This window comes from Pelobates fuscus, chromosome 1 (genome assembly GCF_036172605.1).
Source record: "Pelobates fuscus isolate aPelFus1 chromosome 1, aPelFus1.pri, whole genome shotgun sequence".
Taxonomy (NCBI): Eukaryota; Metazoa; Chordata; class Amphibia; order Anura; family Pelobatidae; genus Pelobates; species Pelobates fuscus.
In genome coordinates, this window is record NC_086317.1 from 311458187 (window position 1) to 311482781 (window position 24595).

The window sequence follows — 24595 nt, forward strand, 5'->3', positions numbered from 1 at the left end:
TCTCAATTGCGAGCAGCGGGCATGGCTTACAGATGGGGACCTAACAGCTCTCTGACAGTGACTTACTCTGGGTCGGCACACGTTCTCACTTCGATGGCAGACACATCATCTTTCCTAACGAAATTGGGACTGTCCCTACCAAATATAACCACGATCGATGGGCTGCCTGTCACGGCCCCCAGCTTGCCGCGAGGTGCGGTTGCTCGTGACTGGTGCGAACGCGCCAACGAACTGAGCCTACCTGCTCAGCGGCGAGTCAGGATCCTCCTGGCTGCCTGCCCTGAAGAAATATGGCGCCGACCACACGGTCATATATATAAACCCGCCCCACCCAAGGTCGCATGCGTCGAAGGAAACGCATGTTTTGGGGTCAGAGGTCACCCTCTGACCAATCACAGCCAAAGGAGGGATATTTAAATCCCTGAAGTTCCCTAGTTCATTGCCCTGTCGTGGTTTCTGTTCCTGGTTCCCAAAAGTGCGTTTTCTTGTCCTGTTTTTGATATTCCAGGTATTTTGACCTTGGCTATTCCTGATTATTCTGATTTCTGGTTTCCCTGACTTGGCTTGTTTATCGATATTGTGTTTTTCTGGCTTCCTTGACCTCGGCTATCCCTTGAACATTCTCTGTCTTGAACGTATTAGTCCGGCCATTTTAAGGATCGGTTTACGTTCTATCCTTTTCTGTTCTGTCTATGTAGACATTACATAGTTCTGCGTGGTTGACCACACTAGCAGTCTTGACACTTCCAGAAACATCTTTGGACCCTGACAGCATCACTTCCTTTGTCCCTAGGACAAGAGGATTACAAACATCGGTACCGGACTGCAACCTGTTTACTGCATCCGCAACTAATGAAGGAACCAGAAAGGGGGGTGTAGCCCTAATATCTAAAGTCTCAATATGGTTTATATACGTTGGCATTAGTTCCTCTTTTTCGTTCTCATTTTGTTTTTAATAATGTTTATCACAGGTGGAGAGTCACACACACATCCTACTCAGCTCAAGACACACATAGTTTGCATCAGGCGTATACCTGCAAGTAACGCTATAGCCTCAAGGGAAGTCTAAGGCCTCCCGCATCTACCACCTCCCCACCCGCAACCCCCTTGATTAGGGGTACATTACCTGGATGCACACTCTCCCGCTCACTAAACCTTAGGGGTAACTAACTTGTATAAGCATACTCAAAACCCATTGGTGTACTACTCATACGGCTACTATACAGCCAGCATCCTAGACCTCTAACTTGTCATGGCATGATCTTACATTAATATATACAGGTGATACTCGAAAAATTAGAATATCGTGCAAAAGTTCATTTATTTCAGTAATGCAACGTAAAAGCGGAAACTAATATATGAGATAAGACGCATTACATACAAAGCAAGATAGTTTAAACCGTGATTTGTCATAAATGTGATGATTATGGCTTACAGCTCATGAAAACCCCATATCCACAATCTCAGTAAATTTGAATATTGTGAAAAGGTGCAATATTCTAGGCTCACAGTGTCCCACTCTAATCAGCTAAGTAAGCCATAACACCTGCAAAGGGTATCTGAGCCTTTAAATGGTCTCTCAGTCTGGCTCAGTAGAAATCACAATCATGGGGAAGACTGCTGACTTGACAGTTGTGCAGAAATCCATCATTGACACCCTCCATAAGGAGGGAAAGCCTTAAAAGGTAATTGCGAAGGAAGTTGGATGTTCCAAAAGTGCTGTATCAAAGCATATTAATAGAAAGTTATGTGGAAGGGAAAAGTGTGGAAGAAAAAGGTAGCAGATGGGATGACCGCAGCCTGAAGAGGATTGTCAGGAAAAGGCCATTCAAAAGTGTTTGGGACTTTCACAAGGAGTGGACTGAGGCTGGAGTCAGTGCATCAAGAGCCACCACACACCGACGGATACTGGACATGGGCTTCAGATGTCGTATTCCTCTTGTCCTGAACAGCAAACAACGTCAGAAGAGTCTTACCTGGGCTAAAGAAAAACAGACCTGGTCTGTTGCTCAGTGGTCCAAAGTCCTCTTTTCTGATGAGAGCAACTTTTGCATCTCATTTGGAAACCAAGGACCCAGAGTCTGGAGGAAGAATGGAGAGGCACACACTGCAAGATGCTTGAAGTCCAGTGTGAAGTTTCCACAGTCTGTGTTGATTTGGGGAGCCATGTCATCTCCTGGTGTTGGTCCACTGTGCTTCATTAAGTCCAGGGTCAATGCAGCCGTCTACCAGGAGATTTTGGAGCACTTCATGCTTCTTTCCGCAGACGAGCTTTATGGGGATGCTGACTTAATTTTCCAGCAGGACTTGGCACCTGCCCACACTGCCAAACACACCAAAGCCTGGTTCAATGGCTGTGGGATTACTGTGATTGATTGGCCAGCAAACTCGCCTGACCTGAACCCCATAGAGAATCTATGGAGCATTGCCAAGAGAAAGATGAGAGACATGAGACCGAACAATGCAGAAGAGCTGAAGGCCGCTATTGAAGCATCCTGGTCTTCCACAACATCTCAGCAGTGCCACAGGCCGATAGCTTCCATGCCACGGCGCATTGTGGCAGTAATTGCTGCAAAAGGGGCCCAAACCAAGTACTGAGTCCATATGCATGCTTATACTTTTCAGAGGTCCGATATTGTTCTATGTACACTCCTTGTTTTATTGATTGCATGTAATATTCAAATTTACTGAGATTGTGGATTTGGGGTCTTCATGAGCTGTAAGCCATAATCACAGCACTTATGACAAATCACGGCTTGAACTATCTTGCTTTGCATGTAATGCCTCTACCTCATATATTAGTTTACCCTTTTACGTTGCATTACTGAAATAAATTAACTTTTGCACGATATTCTAATTTTTCGAGTATCACGTGTACATTAACTATCATGTACTTCGCCTGGTACAAAACGGGGCTAACCTCCGGAACATACAACTACCTATCTCCCACACGGAGAATTGTCAGTTAGGATATCACTCACTTGTACCCTATGACAAGTCGTACTTTACTCTTCTTTGTTTATGTTACTCTTGCTTACCATAAAAATAGTACATATCTCCAGTTATGTATAACACATGTCTCTAATCTTGTGTACATCATAGATTCTGCTAAATTACTGTATACCTTCAGTGCACTGCAAAAATAAAGAATTATAAAAATAAAAAAACTGGTGGGGCGCTTCCCCAGGTGCCCTTGTGGACAAGCCTCCACTGCCATATAGACATTTTTATTTGGTAAATAAAGTTTGATACTTATTTAACAGAACTATAGAAATAACACACACACATATACAATACTAGTATTTGTCTTTAATGTCCCAGAAAATGGCATATTGACTGTTTAAATTCCTTGCAATATTCATTTTAGATGGTACATTTTTTTCTCAAAATACACTGTAATTTTAGTATGGGTTAATGTTAAAAAATATACATATAAACTTGTTTATACATGCCTGTAGAAAAAACAAAACAAACAAACACAATCTTACAGATATGTTAAACAATGCAAAACAAGGATTTTATAAAGTAACATGTATCAATACAGAAATTGGAGAGAAAAAAAAACCAATAAAATAAAAAATTACAGAAAAAATATCAGCTACTTTATTACTAAAGTGCTGGCACTTGTGACAGAAAAGAGGAGCCTATTCACATTTATTGAATAGTCTGGACTCTACAGGTGGTTGCGGTTTAGTAATAATGAAAATATTGCTTGAATGGCAGTAAACTCCTGTAGTAAGTGTGCACCCATAAATCCTAATGTGAAGTTTAACACATCCTGTTTTATGACAATAAACGTTAATGACCTAAGTTCTACAATGAAGGTATGAAGTGAGCATAATGTGTCCATTATTTCAAGGCTCGGTATTGTGAAATGGCAGTTGACCTGTGAACACCACTGTAACTCTGCTCCAGACATGGCCATGCTCGTGGGATGCTGTACTAGTCATGCACCTGTCTTTGGTTCCACGCAGTAGTAGATGGGAAGGTCTGTGGCTATTAAGTTTGACACAATTAATAGCAAGCATTGAAGCTGTCCACAAGTATCCTACTATGGCAGTTTACCATGTCTTCCCTCTCCCTTAACTTTCGTAGGTACAGGAAATATATTTTATAATAAAATGTAGGTAGGAGAATATGGAAAAAAATATTGATGTCCTTGTTGTGGCTTTTGATACATTAATGTCTTCTCAATTACATGAATCTGTAATAAAAAAATAAAAAAAGCAGAAGAGATTAGAAATTGAACTTTACTTGCCTTGTTGCCAGATACAGTTCTAGTTTAGGGAAAATATTTAAAATACACGTGTTTGCTATATGAAAATATATTTTAGAATTTTATTTTTTTAATTCTTTATTTTCAGTGTCTCGGTATCATATTCATATCAGTGTTTATAAGGTACATACATATTTTGAAGCATGACATTGTATATCAGTTTAGTGTCTCTGTGTCATCCTTCAATTTTTCAAATATATTTACTTGAAACAGAGAACATTCAAATTCAACTTAAACGTATAACTTTCTATGTTTTGTTACCACCTTGCTATTAGCCCTGGTCTATTTTAGATTTTTTTTTTTTTTTTTACAAATAAAGGAATATATATTTACATTTAACGTACTCTGATATAATGGGAAAAAAGCAGTTTTACCATGCACTAGTGCTCAAATATTAGCAGAGCTGCGGTCTGCGGTATGTAAAATGAGAATGGGAAGAGATAAAGACAAACATATATGAAAATAAGAAAATTATATAAACGTATTAAATTATAAAATATGCTGGAATAAGTCCCAAAGTATCCTTCTCGGATAGTGCAGACAAGTCTGCAGTTTAGGAAAAATTATTGTTTCCTCCTTCTAAATTCTTGTCTATCTAATTTCATCTAATTTCACAGGGGAGGCTGTTTTGTACCCGCAGTCAGTACACAAAGCAAGAGATACATCTAAAGGAAATCCACTATCCTAAGATAGGTGCTAGTATGAACACTTCCTTTCATGAAGATGGGCATGGCTAGGACTGCATTAACAAAGTGATTTAACTCCTAAATAACAGAGAATTGAGCAGTGTGCCTTCAGGGACATGATTTATACACCAAAATCCCTTTATAAGCTAAAATTGGTTAGACAGTCCCTTTAAATTGAAAAAGTGGTGTGTTCATAATTCTGATTTATTCACAAGATGTCCAATGCTGTATTGATTTAGCCCGTACTGTAATTTGGCCGCACTACTTTTTTTTTTAACCCCTTAAGGACCAAACTTCTGGAATAAAAGGGAATCATGACATGTCACACATGTCATGTGTCCTTAAGGGGTTAAAGGGACACTATAGCATTAGGAATACAAATATGGAATACAATACATGTTTGTATTCCTTAAGCTATAGTGTTTTCCTCACTAGTTACATTATTAGGCCCCAATCTTTAAAAGAGATACTTTATCTTTACATGCACGCCTCCTTGGCTGAGATCATCAATGCTGATGATCACAGTCAATACAATGCTTCCCCATGGGTAGCATTATGAGGCTAGTGTGCATGGATTGCAAATCTAGTTCTCTCTGTGAGCATCATTTGCTTGAGAACCAAGTCACATGGAAAGCACCTCCTGTGATTGTGAGGAAGGGAGATGTATCCTGCAATGAAAACACTGCCATTCCTACAAAACAGCAATGTCTTACATTGCAGGGTTAAAGCAGCATGGGCACTGCACCCAGACCACTTAATTGAGATGAAGAGGTCTGAGTGCATTTTGTGTCCTTTTAAAATTGTTTAAATTTATATTTATTTCACATCAATCTACACTCAATACACCTAAATGACAAAGCAAAAAAATGATTTTTGCAATTTTCTATTAAAAGAAAAAACTGAAATGCCATATTGACATAAGTATTTAGACCATTTCTATGACACTTGAAATTTAGCACAGATGCATTGCACTCTGAGATTTTTCTACACTTTGACTGGTGTCCACCCAAATGCAATTGATTGAACATGATTTGGAAAGGTATATCAAAGAAAAAATAAATAAAGCATAAGGTCAAAAGTATGCAGAGCTCAGAGACCAGATTTTGTCAAGTTACAGTAGGCTTCCAAAAAAAATTCAGCTGCATTGAAGGTTTCCAAGAACTCAATGGCTAAATATTATTATATGGAGGAAATTTGGAAAAAATAAACTCTTTCTAGAGCTGGCTGCCTGGCCAAACTAAGAAATTAGGATAGAAGAGCCACGGAAAGAGACGTGACCAAGAACCCGATGGTCAAACTGGGTGTTCTACAAAGTTGGATCTGGGAGGAACTTGTAGAAGGAAAAATATTACTGAAACCCTCCACTGATCTGGCCTTTATGGCCGATTGGAAAAGACTTGATTGGAATTTGCAAAATCAAAAGCACCTAAAGGACTGTGAGAAATAAGATTCTCTGGTTTGATCAAAAGAAGACTGAACTGTTTGTCTTAATTCAAAACGTTGCCAGAAGGAAACCAGGCACCAGAAATAAATACCACTCCAAAGGTGATAGCACATATTTTGGGGTTGTTATTCAGTGGCAGGACTGGGAAGACTGGTCAGGGTTGAGGAAAAGCTGTCTGCAAAAAAATATAGAGATATCGTTAATGAAAACTTGGTCCAGAATGCTCAGGACTTCAGATTGGGCAAAGGTCCCAACAGGACAATGACCCTTAGCATACATCCAAGACAATGCAAGAGTGGCTTAAGGACAACTCTGTGAATGTCCTTGAGTGGCACTGTATGCAGGCGCATTTAAAGACTAAATCTGGCATCAGGCCATCAAAGGGATTAAAGTGTTCCACATTTTACTATGATCTGGTTAGTTTGAAAATGTGACATCAGAGAATGCAGCACAATGTGTATATGAGCAATGCTTATAATAAAATGCCTTGAACCAGGGAGGCAAGCTGTTACTTCACGTAGCCTCTGGATACTTTTTTATTTTTCAATTTGACCTGCCGCTTCAAGCTGGCGATATGCTACCAACATATATGGCACTTACGTCTTGCGTTCCTTTTTCAAACTTGTGTTGGCCGCATTTCCAAAAGCCTGTGCTTGTAGCAGCTCTGCAGCAGCTTTCCTCTTACTGAATGCATTGACTTCCTCTTGCAGGTCCTTCCTCTTCTCTTCCAAGCTTTGTCTTTCATCCTGATGAAGCTTCTTCAGTTGCTCAAATCGATTTTGAAGCTGAAATAGATTAAATATGCAATATACACTTTATATTTACAGTTTGGTGGATAGAATTTGTTTATCTAAATTTGTTACAATTGGCATTCTCATTGTGGCATTATAAATATCCCATGTGTGCAACATAAGATCACAATCATGAGAGTCTGACACATCATAGAAGTTAATAATTTGGCATATGCATGTGTTCTGTCTGAAAACTAAAAGATTATTGGGAGTGTGAACTATGCATAGGGTTATACCTCTCGCTCTGCTTCCTTCAGCACAGTTTCCTTTTCTCTCACTCGTTGGACAAATGTCTGTCTCATCTCCTCCTCTTTTCTTTGCAGTTCTTCAAAAAATTCTTGTCTCTTTGCTTCATAGGTCTCCTGCAGACTGAAACACAGCAACATGTAAAAGCATAATATATAAGGAAAAGCAAAGGATGCCATTCGTTCCAATGCCACACAAGACATATTACATACATTATAATGATCCACAGCACTGAAGAGAACTGCAGATAACGTATTAAAGGGACACTATAGTCACTGAACAACTTTAGCTTAATGAAGCAGTTTTGGTGTATATAACATGCCCCTGCAGCCTCACTGCTCAATCCTCTGCCATTTAAGAGTTAAATCCCTTTGTTTATGAACCCTAGTCACACCTCCCTGCATGTGACTTGCACAGCCTTCCATAAACACTTCCTGTAATGAGAGCCCTATTTAGGCTTTCTTTATTGCAAGTTCTGTTTAATTAAGATTTTCTTATCCCCTGCTATGTTAATAGCTTGCTAGACCCTGCAAGAGCCTCCTGTATGTGATTAAAGTTCAATTTAGAGATTGAGATACAATTATTTAAGGTAAATTACATCTGTTTGAAAGTGAAACCAGTTTTTTTTTTCATGCAGGCTCTGTCAATCATAGCCAGGGGAGGTGTGGCTAGGGCTGCATAAACAGAAACAAAGTGATTTAACTCCTTAATGACAGTGAATTGAGCAGTGAAATTGCAGGGGAATGATCTATACACTAAAACTGCTTTATTTAGCTAAAGTAATTTAGGTGACTATAGTGTTCCTTTAACCATTTTAAATTACACTATGTTAAATTTAAACTGCTCTCAGCCACATGTCGATGCAACAGAGTACATTCACTGTCAGAAAACAGTTGCTGAATTGAATTGTTGGACATAAAGCCAGGAACAAACTTTCAGCAGAGATAATAAACTACAGAACTCCAGTATTAACCCTGGTGGTTCATTGTTTTTGTCCTCTAAACAGTGAGTTGTGATGAGCTAACAACCACAATCTACAATTTAAGCAAAGAACTAGAGCAGTGTGTTATATATACAATTATATATATATATATTTTTTTTTTCTTTGTCAATCTTTCTTTTATTGATGGACAGAATTATGTTACAGAATAAAGAAAGTAGTGAAATAGCAGGTGGGAACAGTTCAGTAACACAGTTGTAGAATGCATTATAATTTTGAGCGTATCCGACGCGTTTTTTTTATTTTTTATTATTAAACAAGATAAGATAGCTAGGCATTTTGGTAGTACTCAAAGCAGGGTTATAGCTGCACTTATGTTGTTGTAGTACATATGTGATGAGAACAAATTAAGTCCTGAGGCATGGTGGTGTGGAAACCGAGAGACTCCTAAGTGAGCAATGTTGCCCAGGCTTAGTCAAGAATAGTCAAGATGTACTAGCATATAACAGATAAATACCAGAACTGGTAGATCTGACGTCATATAAAATATGTATCCTCAGTGTCTGGCATGGCATACTGCAGCTCGTTTTTATGTTTACAGAAATTAAAGCAGACTAAGCGTTACTAAATTGGCAGACCAATGTAACTTCTTATTAAAGGACCACTATAGGCACCTAGACCACTTCAGCTCAATGAAGTGGTCTGGGCGCCAGGTCCATCTAGGGTTAACCCTGCCTGCTGTAAACATAGCAGTTTCAGAGAAACTGCTATGTTTACATATGGGTTAATCCAGCCTCTAGTGGCTGTCTCATTGACAGCCGCTAGAGGCGTTTCCTCGCTTCTCACTGTGATTTTCACAGTGAGAAGACGCCAGCATCCATAGGAGTAATGAGTAATGCTTTCCTATGGACTGACTGAATGCGCACGCGACTCTTGCCGCGCATGTGCATTCAGCTGATGATGTCCGAAGGAGGAGGAGCGTTTAACCCCTTTCTCCCCCTTCAGTCCGGCAGGAGGGGGGCCATGAGGGTGGGGGGGGGAGACCTATTAATACTATAGTGCCAGAAAAACAAGTCTGTTTTCCTGGCACTATAGTGGTCCTTTTAGCAATGCCTTACTACAAGCTAGGCATATAGAGGAATTTTAAACAATTATGAACGCTAAGCTTAGTGTGATTGCCCTGTCGATGTAGTTGCCACTTGGGGCCTGAAAGGTCGTAAGGAATATATACAGTTATATTAATAAAGTCAAGATTGACACAACAAAAAGATCAAAGTTGCTGTATTGTTTACCTATATTTTGCTATTTAATTATCAATTGGCCACAAATCACTATTTAGTGACTAGACCAATTAAAATTAATTAAATTAAACTATTGAACAATATAGGTTTCTTTTATTGGTTAAAGTGTTTTTCTTTCTATAAAATCAAAGCTCTAATGTAGTGTTGGTTTAAACAGTAGATGGCAGTAGTTAAATGTCAAACCATTGAAGCAGAAAACCTGTATATTGCACAATAGAAATGTCACAGAATCACTTAATCACTGCTGGGATCCCAAAGAAACCACAGTGATTAACTGATTTCAGACAAGGAGCATCTGAACTTTACACACTGCTGGGTAGGACTTTCAATCACTCTCACAGTCTAAAGAATCCAAAGGCATCCAGCAGAAACATGTCAATCTATCGATCCTATTAACAATGCAATACTTTGTTATATTAAACCGTTTTGATGTAAATACTAGCATATCTATCTTTATTTTCTTTCTATGTTGGGGTTGTAGCCGTATAAGTCCACTGATGTAGATGTAAAAAACAGATAAAATTCATATCTTGTAATACCTTTTTTATTGAACAGAATTTTTTAATGAGAAGCTTTCGGGAGAACCTCTCTTTCTCAAGTCTGAAGCATTTCTGCGCAAGACGATACATTGAATTCAAAGATGAGTTGTGATACAGGGGTTAAAGCGACATGAGTGCAGATAAGACACAGGTTTGATAAAAAATAGACAACATTTTTGCAGAGGGCCTTAAATATCCATAAATACTTCCCCATTCTAGCACCATTTTCTGCACTGTTCCCTCTTTTTTTCCCTCTCTCTCCCCCCTCACTCTGTGAACTTGGCATAAGATATTTACGGCCCTCTGCAAGAATGCCGAAAGCTTGTCATTAAAAAATTTTGTTAGTCCAATAAAAAAGGTATTACAAGATACGAATTTTATCTGGTTTTTTTTTACATTTTCTTTTTATAATATGGAATTCCTAAGAGTGAACCTCAGGTCACTAAATATGTGTTTTGTATTGTTTTTTTTTGGTAAATTAGTTAGCTCATACTCTGGGTAAATAACAAAAACCCAAATCCTCTGAGACTGAGTGTACGGTTTGTGTAATTGCTGATTAATGGGTTGCTTAGTGAGACGGATGTAAAGCAGCTGTGAAAAATACTTCATCTCCTTGAGCAGAAGTACTTTTGAAGGACTTGGCTCAGCCAGAGTCTCATGCCTTTCACTGCAGAATATGCCAATTAAAACAAAACCACAGCACAAATACGTTTTTTGTTTTTTTTTAATTTATTGAAATAAAGAACTGTAGCTTCCATGCACACGCTCTCAAATATTACTCAAAGATAGTTGTATGGTATTCTCATTCTTTCAGTGTAACATACAGGAAAAAAGGGCCACACATCCACATTTATCATGAGTACATAGTTAGCATTTGGCAAAGAGAAAGAGCGTCCTCATGCTTCAATCCCACTGCATAATAGATTAAATCTTGCATAATTACATTTTGTTTTGCAGATTGTTGGCATATAAATCAGCTCCTACAGAGGCAAATCATATTCATAAACTACTGCAAATTTGTGGACCACCAACTGTATTTAGATGTTTCAAGGTGGTACACAACATTCAAAGCTTGAAAAAGGGGGATTATATATGTGTGTTTTATTCTTGCACATCACAAAAACAGTGAGATATGACTGTTGCTGAACTCAACAGTAAGTCTAGCAATAGCTCAACCTCCACTGACCATCCATCAGACATTAAGCAACATTTTCTGCTTGTGGGGAGAGCATTACCGATGATACCGCTGAATGCCTCAAGTAGGCAGTGCAGTAATATTCTATCCGAGATAGCCCCTGTGACGGACCGCTGGCACTCCAACTGAGTACCTCCGCCAATCGATGCTCCTAGTGCTTGCCGAGGATGCCGAGCACTCCACCAGACACCATAATCACTGCAGACCCCACTTCCAGCGATGCAGCTGCGCTAATGGTCTCGCCGTCTTTCACCCACCCTGGACCCAAGACCAGGGTCCAGCTTCCAGTGGGCAGACCTCTCCTAATCCAGAGAGAGCGTATCAGGAACAAGCTCTTACAGGAGCTTATACTCAGGGGAGTATTGTAGTATAGCAATCTTCAAGAGTGTAGTTATCCCATCCCCCAAGCATGAGCCGAGGCGTAATGCTGGGTAGAGATCTGTTTAATGGCACACAAAGCAATAGTATTCATGCAGTAAAACCACTCCTCCTCTGAGGAAAACAAAATGACAATTAAAAGGTCAGACAGTGTTTGAATGTAACATGGTATTAAGGGTTTAACTGGGGGGGGGGGGGATAAACCAGTCGAACTAAGTCCATAAAACAAGGGTTTTCTTCACACACCCCAAGGGCCACAGTCACAGGGCAAGAGGCTGGCAAGCAGGCATCTCCAAAACCCAGTGGCGAGGTTACTTTCGCCACAGCCCCTTTCATCTGAACTGTAGGGCAGACATGCCAGCGATCAGATGCCTCAGCCAATGCCACAAGGCTGGAGGCAGCCTGATGCTATCCAAGAGAATCCATGTGTACAGGACTGCTGATTGACTCTGATTGCCCCGGCAATGCTTTCACTGTGATTATCTCTCACAGCGATCATGCAGCCTGAAGTCCTGAGTACAGTTAAGACTTAAGTCAGGTATAGGGCTAGGGATAAATGCATGTTTAGATTTGTAGAATTAGGGCTTGAGTTAGAATGACATTTAGAGTTTTATTTGGTCTTTGTTTATTGTAATATATTTATTTTATTGATGTACTCTGAGAATGTGGCTAAATACAATTCGGGAGATTAAACTACGTGGCTACTCCAAGCACCATGATCACTTGTCCACACTAATTTAAAGTGCTCATGGTGTCTGGAGTCTGTACATGAGGTGTTTCACTGTGAATCACTGAACATACCAAGTTTAACCCCTTTGCTGGTGGAGATGTAACTCCACCATTGGGATGCATGTCACAGCTGGCAAAAACTAATAGAGTGCCCTTAGGTGCTCGGTAGGTAAGAGGGCAAACCATTGCAAAACAATTTGCCAGCAATTTGTCAGAGGTAAAAATCATGTAATGTATTAAGCTAACCACCAGCAACTCAGGTCTTGCTCTGGGACTTCTGGAAAAGGGTTTGGATTCTTTTACTGCACCTGTTGTGGCCATCTAGAATTTTTTCTCTTACCTTTTCTCTCAAGGTAAATCCTACATGACAATCAGCATTTTTTGTTCAGCACCTTCTGCGGCGCAGGTCTCTCTTCCAGGTTCTGGGGTGGGGTAGGATCCTACAATTTGTAGATTACTTTGTGGCATCAGTCTGGCCAGACCTCCCCCTCCTCGCTATTATTTATTTTAGGACATTTCAACAGTTCTTCAATTTCTGGAAGGATGGCCGGACAATGACCTGCTGTCTTTGCGTCAGTTGTCAACTAAATTGGCCTTACTCCTTTGTCTCATTTCATTTCACAGTGTGTATTATAAGATCTTTCGACACCAATTCTTATTCCTTTTTGCCCGCCTGGCAACTTTGTGTGGCTGTATTTCTCACACTACAGTGCCCTCTGGGTCCCCAATTACTCCCCCCCCCCATTCCCCGTCCGGCAAACAAAGCTTTAAAAACACTTTATTTACCCACCCGATACCCAGCATCAGTTAAGCTCTTTCAGACGCATTTCGACTTGCTATCAAGTCTCTCATTGCAAGTCGAAACGCATCTGATCTCTGCTCTAAAGGACTTTATACTTCATAGAAATATTGTTTTTTACTTAATATTATTTGTCCTTTTTGTTAATACATTTTACTTTTACTGATCCTGGTGCTATTGACGTCCAACTCATTGGGGATTCTTAATTTTGCGTGATCTCCATCTGCCTGTATAGGCACCATTGGGTGCATAATACAGCACCTGTCACAGCTCTGTAATCCGTGAGTGCAATCATTTATTTTTAAATATCTGGTTATATCTACAGTATACACTATGTGTTGCATCTCTTGTTATTACAGGCTCTGCATTTGATGTTTACCTCATACAGTAACAACAATATTTCTGTTTATAATTTTCCTTTTCTTTTTCTGGACACATTGTAAGGGTGCAGATTTAATTGCGATTTTTCACATTGTGTTTGCTTTATGATTCACTTTTAAGATGTTGGGGAAACAACTATTTACACCCTTTGTGTAATATTTAGATGCGCCATACATTGGTTTAAATTGTACTATTTGACTAATCCATTCTTCCCTCATTTCACTGCTGCCTATTTCGGATTAATGCCTTTAGAGATTATCATACTCGACTACTTAGATACCAGTGGTGAGTAACCACACTGTCTTCAAACCATATTACATTGATGTCTAGACTTCCAATTGATATGATGCAAGGTAGATTACAATAGATATGATCCTTTGATCAAAGCATATACTTTGTTTACAGAGGAAAAAAGAATGGGGGCTAAATGGTCAGCAAGTAGTTCCTAGCTCTTTGGTTCTAAATACATAAACAATAGTAATAGGCAGGGCTCGAGTCCTGCAGGAACGCGTGGGAACGGCGTTCCTGCACTTTTTCCACAGCAGGAATGCTGTTCCCGTTATTAGTCCTGCAGGACCAGGACCGTCTTTAACGCAGGGCTAGTACAGTATTATCTGCGTATTAAAAAAAAGTAATCTGATAATTATAAAATATTTGTGACAGAAGTTGTGCTTTTTTTTAATTTTTAGTCTAATCATACAGCCATTTTATTTCATACATTTGTGCTAATTTCTGTGCTGGTTGGAGGGGGGTGAGGGGCAGTATTATACATTCTGTATATGTATAAAAATTATATAAAAAGTAATCTGCAAAATAAAAAATGTTTGTGTCAGAAATTGTGCTAAAAATCAAGCTAGGAATGTGCACAGTTTTTTTTTTAATATACCTTTTAGAATAATTATACATTTTATTTCATACATTTGTGCTGATTTTTTTTTCTTCTAAGCACTAACATTTTAAGGATTTTCTCACATGTGACATTTGTTTAACAACCTTTTTTTGATGAGCCATGTAGATTTAAAAATACTGATCCCTGCTTAATAAAATCTAATGTTTAGCATAGGAATATTCAAGGGACACTATAGTCACCAGAACCACTAGAGCTTAAGGTAGTAGTTCTGGTGTATATAATATGTCCCTGCAGGCTTTTTAATGTAAACACTGCCTTTTCATAAACACTGCCTTTTCAGGAAAAAGGCAGTGTTTACATTACTGCCTAGGAATACCTCTAGTGGCCACTCATCAGAAGCCCTCTAGAGGTGCTTCCTAGTCCAGTGATGCACAACGTGCAGCACTGGCATTCATGCTGAACACTCCTCATAGAAATGCATTGATTCAATGCATCTCTATGAGGATATGCTGATTGGTGCAGCACAGTGTTTTGCCACGCATGCGCAATAGCCTCCCAATGCTTTCCTATGGGAAAGCAGTGGGTTGGATGAGATATACTCACACACACTGCACATTCCTGTGCATTGTATTGATGAGTTGATGAGGTGATCTGTAATACACTCAGAAACTGCATGTTTCTGTGAGTTATATTGCTGTAGAGCTTGTGATACACTCACACGCTGTACTTTCCTATGCATTGTATTGCTGAGATGATCTGTGATGTACTTGCACGTTGCACATTACTGTGAGTTGTATTGCTGGTGGGGAGGGGACGGGGGGATCTTGGGTGAGCTCCCACACTTTTTTCCCCAGGACTTGACCCCTGGTAACAGAAAGTTATCGGCTAGATGAACATCATTATAGAAAATAAACACATTTTCAGTAAAAATACTCTGGCACTGCAGGGTAAACATAGCGAGTGAAATTAATTTGTTACTGCAGATAAACACAATTGTGCACTGTGTGAAAACTTTTTTTGGCTACTGCATGAAACTAGACTAAAGATTAATAAACAGGAAATATGTCTCGAGACTCGTTCCCTGGAACCTATTAAAAAATAACTGCATGAGAAGCAGAATGCCTTGAAAAATCAACCTATGCCCTAATTCTTCAAACTGCATGGATTAAATGTGAGCAAAGTGAGAAGTCCAGTTTAAAATTTCTGGGTGAACAATTAGTCCAGGTGGATCACTCAAAACTTAAATTAGAGCTTTTAGTGCGTTCCACAGTGAAAATACTAATCTCTGTATCTTTGGCAGGGATTACCCTTCTCTATATTTCTGGCTCTCCAAATAAGCAAGATCTATGATCCTCCCCACTATATCTGACTTACAGCTATATCTGTATGGGACAATATGGTTAAAAAGTTGTTGATCATCGAATCCCCATTCGCACTCTCACCTATATGAGATTATTTACCCCTGGTATACTCTCCATGATTTAGCTAGACCTGACAGCAATGTGTTAAACAGGCACTTCCAATATTCTTTTACTCGTAATCACTTATTGGCTTTCACTGACTTGCGCCAAGTAGTTCTTTTCAGCACGTCTGATTTTTGTTTTAGATACCACCAAACAAAAACAACTCGATAATAACCCAACCCAAACACACTACCAACCCATCTCTTCACACATGTCACAGTCACTCAACCCACGCCCAACACATTAACGCCAACCCAGCAAAAACGACCACATCGGAATACCCACACCCCCACCACAACGACAAAAACGACACACGCCTAGACAAAGACCTAAAACCCGCAAACCAGAACGCCACACCCACGGCACACTAACCCAACACAACACCCAGATAAAGGCTCAACTTTTTTTTTTTTTAAATTCTTTATTTTTATTGTGCATTGTTTGTCACACAAGCATATGAAGCCACGACGGCAGCGATAGTCATAATAAAAACGTACATCAATACATTGTGTCATGGCGTGTGAGTGTTCTGCACTTTTAGAAATAATATATCAGGCTGAACATTAGATCTAAAGGTAAGATCTGAGTAGTTATACGTTTATAGTTGCATAAGATTTAACTTGAAGCTTGGTATATGCTAGGTACAGTTAAAGTAGACATAGTATAACATGCAAAGGTTAATACAGAGTGTGATAGGGTTACACGCTTATTCATCTTCTGACTATAATTAAATGACAACAGCCCAGCTTGACTATGCAGAGAGGTAGTACCTCTATACTTAGTGATTAATTTATAGATAACAAGCTTGACTAAACATTTATCTTGTTAAGATAGCCTTTGAGTAAATGCTATTCAGCAGGTTAGGTGTGTTGATTAGCTAGACAGCTGTGACCTAACTAAAGCAAATGGTCACACCGGTTAGTTTAGTATATTGATAGGTAAATGCTTCAGACGTGTTAATTTATCCACCCCAGGTTAGCTCCCCGCCAAGGAGGCTTGCCTGTGAAGTGTAGAGGGACGAAAGCTTGGGAACTGCCATGTGAGGCACAGTCCAGGCAAGTGGCAAAGTGATAGTCCCCTTGTGGAATGCTTGCGATTTATTGCAGTGTCGGGTGCCTCGGGTGGGAGTTAGATCCCTGCAGCCACGTTGTTTTCAGGGTGACCCCGCAGCTGCGGGCGGTCGGTCCGTGTGAGTTGGCTTCCTCGCGTTGCTCTGGGGGGATCGATGTGCAGGGCTTCGTCGCTGGGGCCATGTCTCTCTCTTCGAGGATCCACTCTGTGCTCGTGGGTGTGCCTGAGTGGTAGATCGCTGGTGTCGATCTCAGCTTTATTGCTTTGTATTAGGCTGATAGAATAATAGTGGGTCTCTGGAAGCTCTCGCACATGGCGGCGGCCATCTTGTGGACTTGCGCCAGGGTGATGTTCCACGCCAGGGTGGTTGAGTATGCTTAGGTACCGGTTAGTGCTGCTGCGGACCAGGATGACAGGAGACCCGGGAGAGCGGCCGTCCCATCCCGGCTCAAGCCCCAACGAGCTCCGAGCCCAGCCGGGTTACTGTCGGTGCCGGACAGGCTCCCATGCGGTATCTCCGTTCTCCCCAGTGCCTTGGGGTCCGTGTGGTCGTCTGTGGGGTTTGCCGGTTGCAGGTAACCTCCAATTTGCGCCGACTTTTGGCCCTGGAGCGGGAGCTCAGACGGAACGCGTCTGATCCCGTCGGCGGCCAGGCCCCGCCCCCAAAAGGCTCAACTTTACGCAGACAAGCCGCAAACCTCTAACATCCATTAACCTTAGAACACCACACCACACTCCCATGCTCCTATATCCAAAACCCCCCAACCTCACGCAACATAAATTCTCTAGCATGAGAATAAGCTGAGACACGCACAACAAGATACTGGAAGATGCATAAGCTCCCCTTCCACCCTCGCAAACTCTCCCATCTCCCTGACTCAGCTGCACTTTAGACCTCAAGAAGCTAAGAGTACCGTAATGGATGCACTATCTCTTACCACACCCAACGAATCGCTTGGTACCCAAACTCCCAAGCCACCGAGAAAGTCATACCCCGAAACTCGCCTTATCCAGAACTACGCGAACAGATGCAAACCCAAGGAATACACATGTTAATTTCAAAACCAATTGAAACTGTACTATGATTGAAATGTAACCCCCCCCCCCCTTTTTCTCTCTCTATTCTGTAACCCCAATTTGCACGTATCCCTGACTGATAAAAAAAAACTATAAATAAAGAATTTATAAAAAAAATTAAAATACGTAAATAATCTCTTGGGATCATAGTTTTTAACTGATTTACAAAGAGAAAACATCAATCTCTCCCATTTATTAAGAAACACTGACAATATTCAGTAGATTTAAAGGAAGGGTTACTCCAACCTCAATGACAACTTCTGCATTTAGAAATGTGGCATGGAGATAGGCTTGCCACTGTGTATTTCCTATACCTTCAAATTCATGTGTATATCTGAAAACATATTAAGTATATTCAAGGGAAAAGCCTGCAATAAAGCAACCCACTCATTCCTACATGTCTTTAGTAATTATTGCACTGTAAAAGTGCTCAGTGTGGATTGTTTTTGATGTGCCTTTCTCTTTCCGGCTTGATGCAAACAATAACCTCAAAAGAAAACTTGGAGTCAAGGCCACATACAGAGTAGCTTTTGTTACAGAGTATAATATAATATAATGTATTATTCATCTCACTTAGAATGCTATTTATATATAACTTTTAAAAGCAGAGTTTTATTTCTGATTTGAGACAAGGGGTCCTTAAACAATCTCAAATACAATCTATTTAAACATCAACAGGGCTGCTGGAAGTAACTATTTTATTTTAATGGAATGAGATAGTCACCTTCACTCAGTGGCAACTTTATTATGTAAACATATTCATTAAAAAAAATAAAAAGCTAGATGGGGAATCATGTGGATACAACTCAAACTATATACGGAATGAAAACAAGGTCAAGGTATTTAGCTGTATTATCAGTACTAAACAATGGAATGAGAAAGATGGAATGGTGTGATAGAACAAGGTAGTTAGTTTACAAATATACCTTCAACAGACAGAAAGTACACATACGCAAAATGACAACTTTTTACACCAGTGGTGTGCAGAAAGGCAGTTCAGCTGTAGAAGAAGAGCACTCAATTTGTGTTTGAAAAAAAATCATAATTTGTGTTGATGCACATAATGAGAGAAATTCATTCCAGGAATATCCTCTAGGTCGATGCTTTTCAACTACTATGCGGTGACACCCTACCTACCTACCTCAATTTAGTTGCATTCATTATTGATAGTAAGTCACCTTAAATATCTCAGAGAAAATACCCCACTAACACCCCTAAAATAAAGTGTCCCTCTTTGTCTACTAGTGTAATGTTGGGGGCATGCTTATTTCCAATCCATATTTACAACATGATATTACATACATGTCCCAAAGCATACATAACAAACTTTAACTTTAACAAACTTTAACTAAATTCATAAATACTATGTTGAATCTTATTGATGACATACAGAGCCCTCACCACCGTCTAGTAATCTGTGGGATGAAGATGAATGGGTTGTTCTGGGTATGAATGTACAGATGAAAAGTCTGCAAGACCTACGTGATGCTAGCTATTACTTTTGTGCATAGAAATAATGTTACTGTAGTACAAGGTCATTCTTAAGAAGGTCAATATTTAAACTAAACATTGTACATGAACTTAATGAACAAATATGCCATTTGCTTTCTGTTACACCAAGATGGTAAAAGGATACAATGTAAAGAACAAAAATATTGTTACATTTAGATGTGTTTCTTGCTATCTTTAGATTCAACCCTTCCCTCCACCCCTAGTCCATTTTAAACAGGAAAAAAAAACATTATTCCAGAACCTGGACAGACTCATCACAACAATGCTACAACTTTTGTGAGAACATAAACATTAATGATAATGTGCAGGCTGCAGCAACCGCCACGCTGGGCCAAACCACCAGCTCTTGGTGAGGGCATCTGCGTCAGTGAACTGTGAATTTTCAATGGTTGTCTTAGAACCATGTACCTGGAACAGCTAATGACACATTTTTGCTCCTGTATTATTAGCTGATGCTAGCTACAGGCTAGCAATCATAGCTATGAAAGTATAAACTTTTTAAACTATTGTGTATTTGGCGTGAGTAGGTAGTCCATGAAATGAGTGGAAAAGGGAACAAGGCATTCATTTTCTGTGCAGTGAATTTGTTTGCTTGTCTATTATATGACAGCTGTAATTTGCAGAGTGCCATACAAAGTATTTTCACACCCCAGGGATCTCTAGTTACAGCTGAAGGTCAACTGATGATTTCTGCAGTGTCTGGAGACAGTCTCAGAACAAAACTGTGTTCAAAATTTAGAGGTAGAAACTCTGGTTTCCAAGCGGCTCTTGTTTGTTTATTGTCTGTCCTCATCATTTCCCCCAGCACCCTTATCATGAATCGTTTGCATAGGTAGATTTGCTCATTGGTCACACTGATATTGACTTGAACAGGGACCCAGCTGGAGTCCTAACAATATGTTGTGTGATGAAATACCATGATTAGGCCAGTGATGTCACCACTTGGAATGCCTGAGTTTCCCTGCTCAAGAATTGCAATGTGACTATGATGGACTTTACTCTCTATGGTAGGGTCACTAAATTTAGTCCCAACAGCACCCTTGTAATGTATGCATGTTTGGTGAGTGCAGCCCTCTTGATTTCATAAGAAAATGTATTACCAACTGATTCTGGACCCTATCAATGGACAAATGTATCTTACCAGCAGTCGTTCCAACGTAACATAACAATAGAACACTGGTTAAATTGTGCAAAGGCATTAAATACACACCTGTCGGTGCACAGATACAGATAGTAACTGACCAAACCAATCTAGATTCCACCTGTGTTCCGTCACGGACCTGCGAAAATCTGTCCAGTATCTTCGCGACAGGACTTTATAAATAGTAACTGTTTCAATTAAACAGATTTCACCTCTTACTCTCTATTTAACACTAAAAGTGATGGTAGCTGAGTAGCTGACCATAGTAGGCAAAATAGTAAAACAAAAAAAAAGTCTTACAGTTCCCATGTTTCAAATATAAAATGAATTACAATGTTTCACAACCTTAAATGTCATACAATGAGTTATTGCATCTGCCTGACCTTGTTCACTTTTTTTTTTTAAACTCACGAGGCATCACTAAATGATGCCCAGTGTATGCACTCTTTAATACTTTTATTCTAAACTGGAAATCATGTCATGAACATTCCAGACAAAAAGTGATTGATTCCTCATGGACATTTCAACCTCATCTGACTATATGTAAGAGCAGCTGCACTGGGAATGTGAGCAACAGGTGCTGGGTCAGCAAGTGAATGAAACCACGAAAGAATGGTCTCACCCAGCTCAAAACACAGCCTTTGCATTTGAGGTCAATGTTGGCCACATGCATCTTAAATATATTATTTTGGTTGTTTCACTTTTCTATTGCTCTAAGCGGTACATCTTATTCTATAGACTTTTATAGAAATAGTATTTTTGTGATAATGCTCAATTTAGCAATGGGTATAATCATTCCACTTCATTTCCTCATTATGCATTCAAAATATTTTTAGCATGCTCACACAGTGCAGAGAGGAGCTGGGAGCATTGAGGCATTCTGCTGTTCCAAATCTTTGCGGCTTTTTCAGAGACACCAAATCACCAGAGAGACTCCACAAAACCACTACAGTTTATTGTAATGGTGCTAAGAGGCTGCTGGTGATGTGTCCCTTTAATTGTTTCAGGGCCAAACTGTTTCATCATAACAAACCAGTCTTCAAAGATGTTTTGTAAAAATGGAATGTATCACATATCTAACAGTAAAAAAAAAAGGAATTGGGGGCACAAATAGAACATTTCTCAGTAATGGTGCTGCTGTAAAGACCAAAATGTATACATGCAGATTAAGACAGCATCATGCCTGTGTGCTCAGGACAACATGAATGCATACAATATTTAGTTATGAAAAGTAAAGTTTAATGATCCAACATTATTGTATAATAATTTGAATAACTACTTGCTTCTTTCTATGAGTTGTTAGTTTGTCAAAGGGACTCACACAGTTTAACCTCTTAAGGACCAAACTTCTGGAATAAAAGGGAATCATGACATGTCACACATGTCATGTGTCCTTAAGGGGTTAAGGGTTAAACACTATTAAAATATATAACATATAAAACAATAAATACAAATACATATAACAAAATATAGTGCTAGTTCACAATGATTCAGGCAGTAACGGACTGGCCCCTGGCCTGTGATCAATGGACTTGGCAAATATGCTGTAGGGCATAGAAAATCATTAAACTAAATAAATAAATAAATAAAAGGGAAGGGTCTAATTTGCCCCTGATCCTCTCCCGCTTATCATTTTTATTTTTAATATGAAAGATGTTGGGCCTTCCAATACTTAAGTCCAAATTAATTTTTATTGTAAAAGCTTCCATATGGAATTGGCTTACCTTACTGGTTTATCACCAGGACCCATATCTTGAAATCCCATTTCTTCTAACTTGCAGCGTCGATAGAGTTCATAGTGCCGCGAGTGTGTCTGCTCCCGCAGGTCCTCCATATTAGTGCAAATAAGCATTTCGCGCAGCTTCACAAAATCACAGTGGTTCTCATTTTCCACTATAAAAAGTTAAAATAAAATTATTAAGGCTAAATAAAATGCAGTTAGAGTAAACATTAACATTCTCTCTCCTATTTTACTATTTCAATAATGATAATAAAGTTCAGACATTGGTCAACAAGAACACTGGATTGAATGCTTGAAGGTGCTGATGATTTAAAAAGGCCTAGTTGCCACTGCCCATTTGTGAATCAAGCATGTGCACCACACTGAACTGTAAACCAACAGTCCTGTACCTGTGTTGTAAAATTTGTGCATATGTTTTTGTACAATAGTATCTAGAGGTGCATTGCATCTGCATGACAGCTAAGATAAGCCAGTGGCATCTAAGCAGCAGATTTCGCAAAAAAAGAAAAAAAAAAGTGAGGCATAAGAGAACAAAGAAAAGAGGGGCATGGAAATGTGCATCATAAAGTCAAACTAATTTTCTAAGTATGTTAACTAAGCTTCCGTATTGTTTTTTGTGAGCCAAGTAAAACTGGAATGTTAAGGGTAACAATTCAAAAATCTGTAAATCTCTACACACATTTCATGACATAGTTAATTACATTGGTATTTCTATTAGATCATTAATGAGGCTGCAAGACCAATGCAATGGTTATATTTCCTGTTAGTATACACTGCTTTCTGAAGCTGATAATCAACACATATTATCAATTAAAAATCACCACTGTTCTTAAAGGGACACTCCAGACCCCTAACACACTTGAGCTTGCTGAAATGCTTTATATGTCAAGAGTGTGTCCTCTATTTTTATTTTACAAAAAGTGCAGATTTTAATAGATATTGGCACTTTTATGAATTAACCTTGTTACACTCCCTGGCTTTTAAGTAGACAATGTTCTGTTACTTCAGTGAAGCTAAACTCAGGAGGCAGGAAATTCCCTAGAGCACCTACCTTGCAAAGAATTCTTATTGAGCAGCATTAGAAAGTCTGTGATTGGACAGCCACAGAAAGTCTGGGTTGTAGAAAAAGTGGAGGGCTTGCAAAGTCTGCAGACAAAAGAACTTCAGCTTTTTCAAGCTTTTTCTATATATACTATATATAAAATGTAAAATGAAATGCATGCACATTTTCATTTGTGATCTATCTACAAAGCAAGGATCTTTTTTGGTTTTCTGCAGTGGAGTGTCCCTTTAAGCTTGAAAGCTTAAAGGGACACTATACTCACTCATCTCAATAAAGTGGTCTGGGTGCCATGTCCCTCTAGTTTTGTTCCTGCAGTGTAAAACATTGCATTTCTGCAGAATGGCAATTGCAGGATGTTAATGCATCTATAGTGCCTGTCACTCAAGACATCAATTAGAAGTGCCTACGAGGAAAAAACAGATTAAAACTCAGCTATTTCTATCAAGTGGTCTCATGGAGACCACCTGGTTGGTGTAGCACTGCATTTGGCTGTGCATGCGCACTAGCCTCCCAATGCTTTTTGTACAGAACAACACTAAACACTTAACAGGGCACTGTAGCATTATCTACACACATTTGTATTCCTAATGCATGGAAAATAAACCAAAATTATCCACATCCCTATCAACTCTAGATAATGTATACAAGGAGTTGTTTTTCTTTTCTGTTGTATTTTGAATTCATAAAACTGGCAGCTCGACTGCACATTACAACATAGAATAGAGTGCAAGACAATAGTGTATGGAAAACAGCCACGGGCAGAGGTTGAATGGGAGCAGATAGGGCTTTCTAGCATAATGTAGCAGCAATTTCTAGTACCTTTAGAAATACAGATAGGTGGTTTTAGCCAGCATCATTGCCCACACACAAACAAAATTGTTAGACATCATTTTGTAAGATGAACAACTAAATGAAAAGCAATAGGTCTGTAAACATTTGTGTTTTATGTTGTGGGTTATTTTAGAATAGCTA

At 39.3% G+C, this 24595-nt stretch overlaps 1 protein-coding gene across 2 annotated transcripts in view; it reads right to left on the minus strand.

The window, feature by feature from the left end:
• Nucleotides 1-3289: 3289 nt before the first annotated feature.
• Nucleotides 3290-24595, minus strand: part of SEPTIN10 (septin 10) — a 61176-nt gene continuing 39870 nt past the window's right edge. For both annotated transcript variants that reach the window (XM_063458699.1, XM_063458708.1), the window contains exons 8-11: nt 22544-22712; nt 7434-7566; nt 7007-7191; nt 3290-4204 (exon numbers count right to left, since the gene is read on the minus strand). In XM_063458699.1, the coding sequence (XP_063314769.1) occupies nt 4195-4204; nt 7007-7191; nt 7434-7566; nt 22544-22712 (497 nt within the window). In that variant the 3' untranslated portion in view covers nt 3290-4194. The remainder of the gene's footprint in view (nt 4205-7006; nt 7192-7433; nt 7567-22543; nt 22713-24595) is intronic.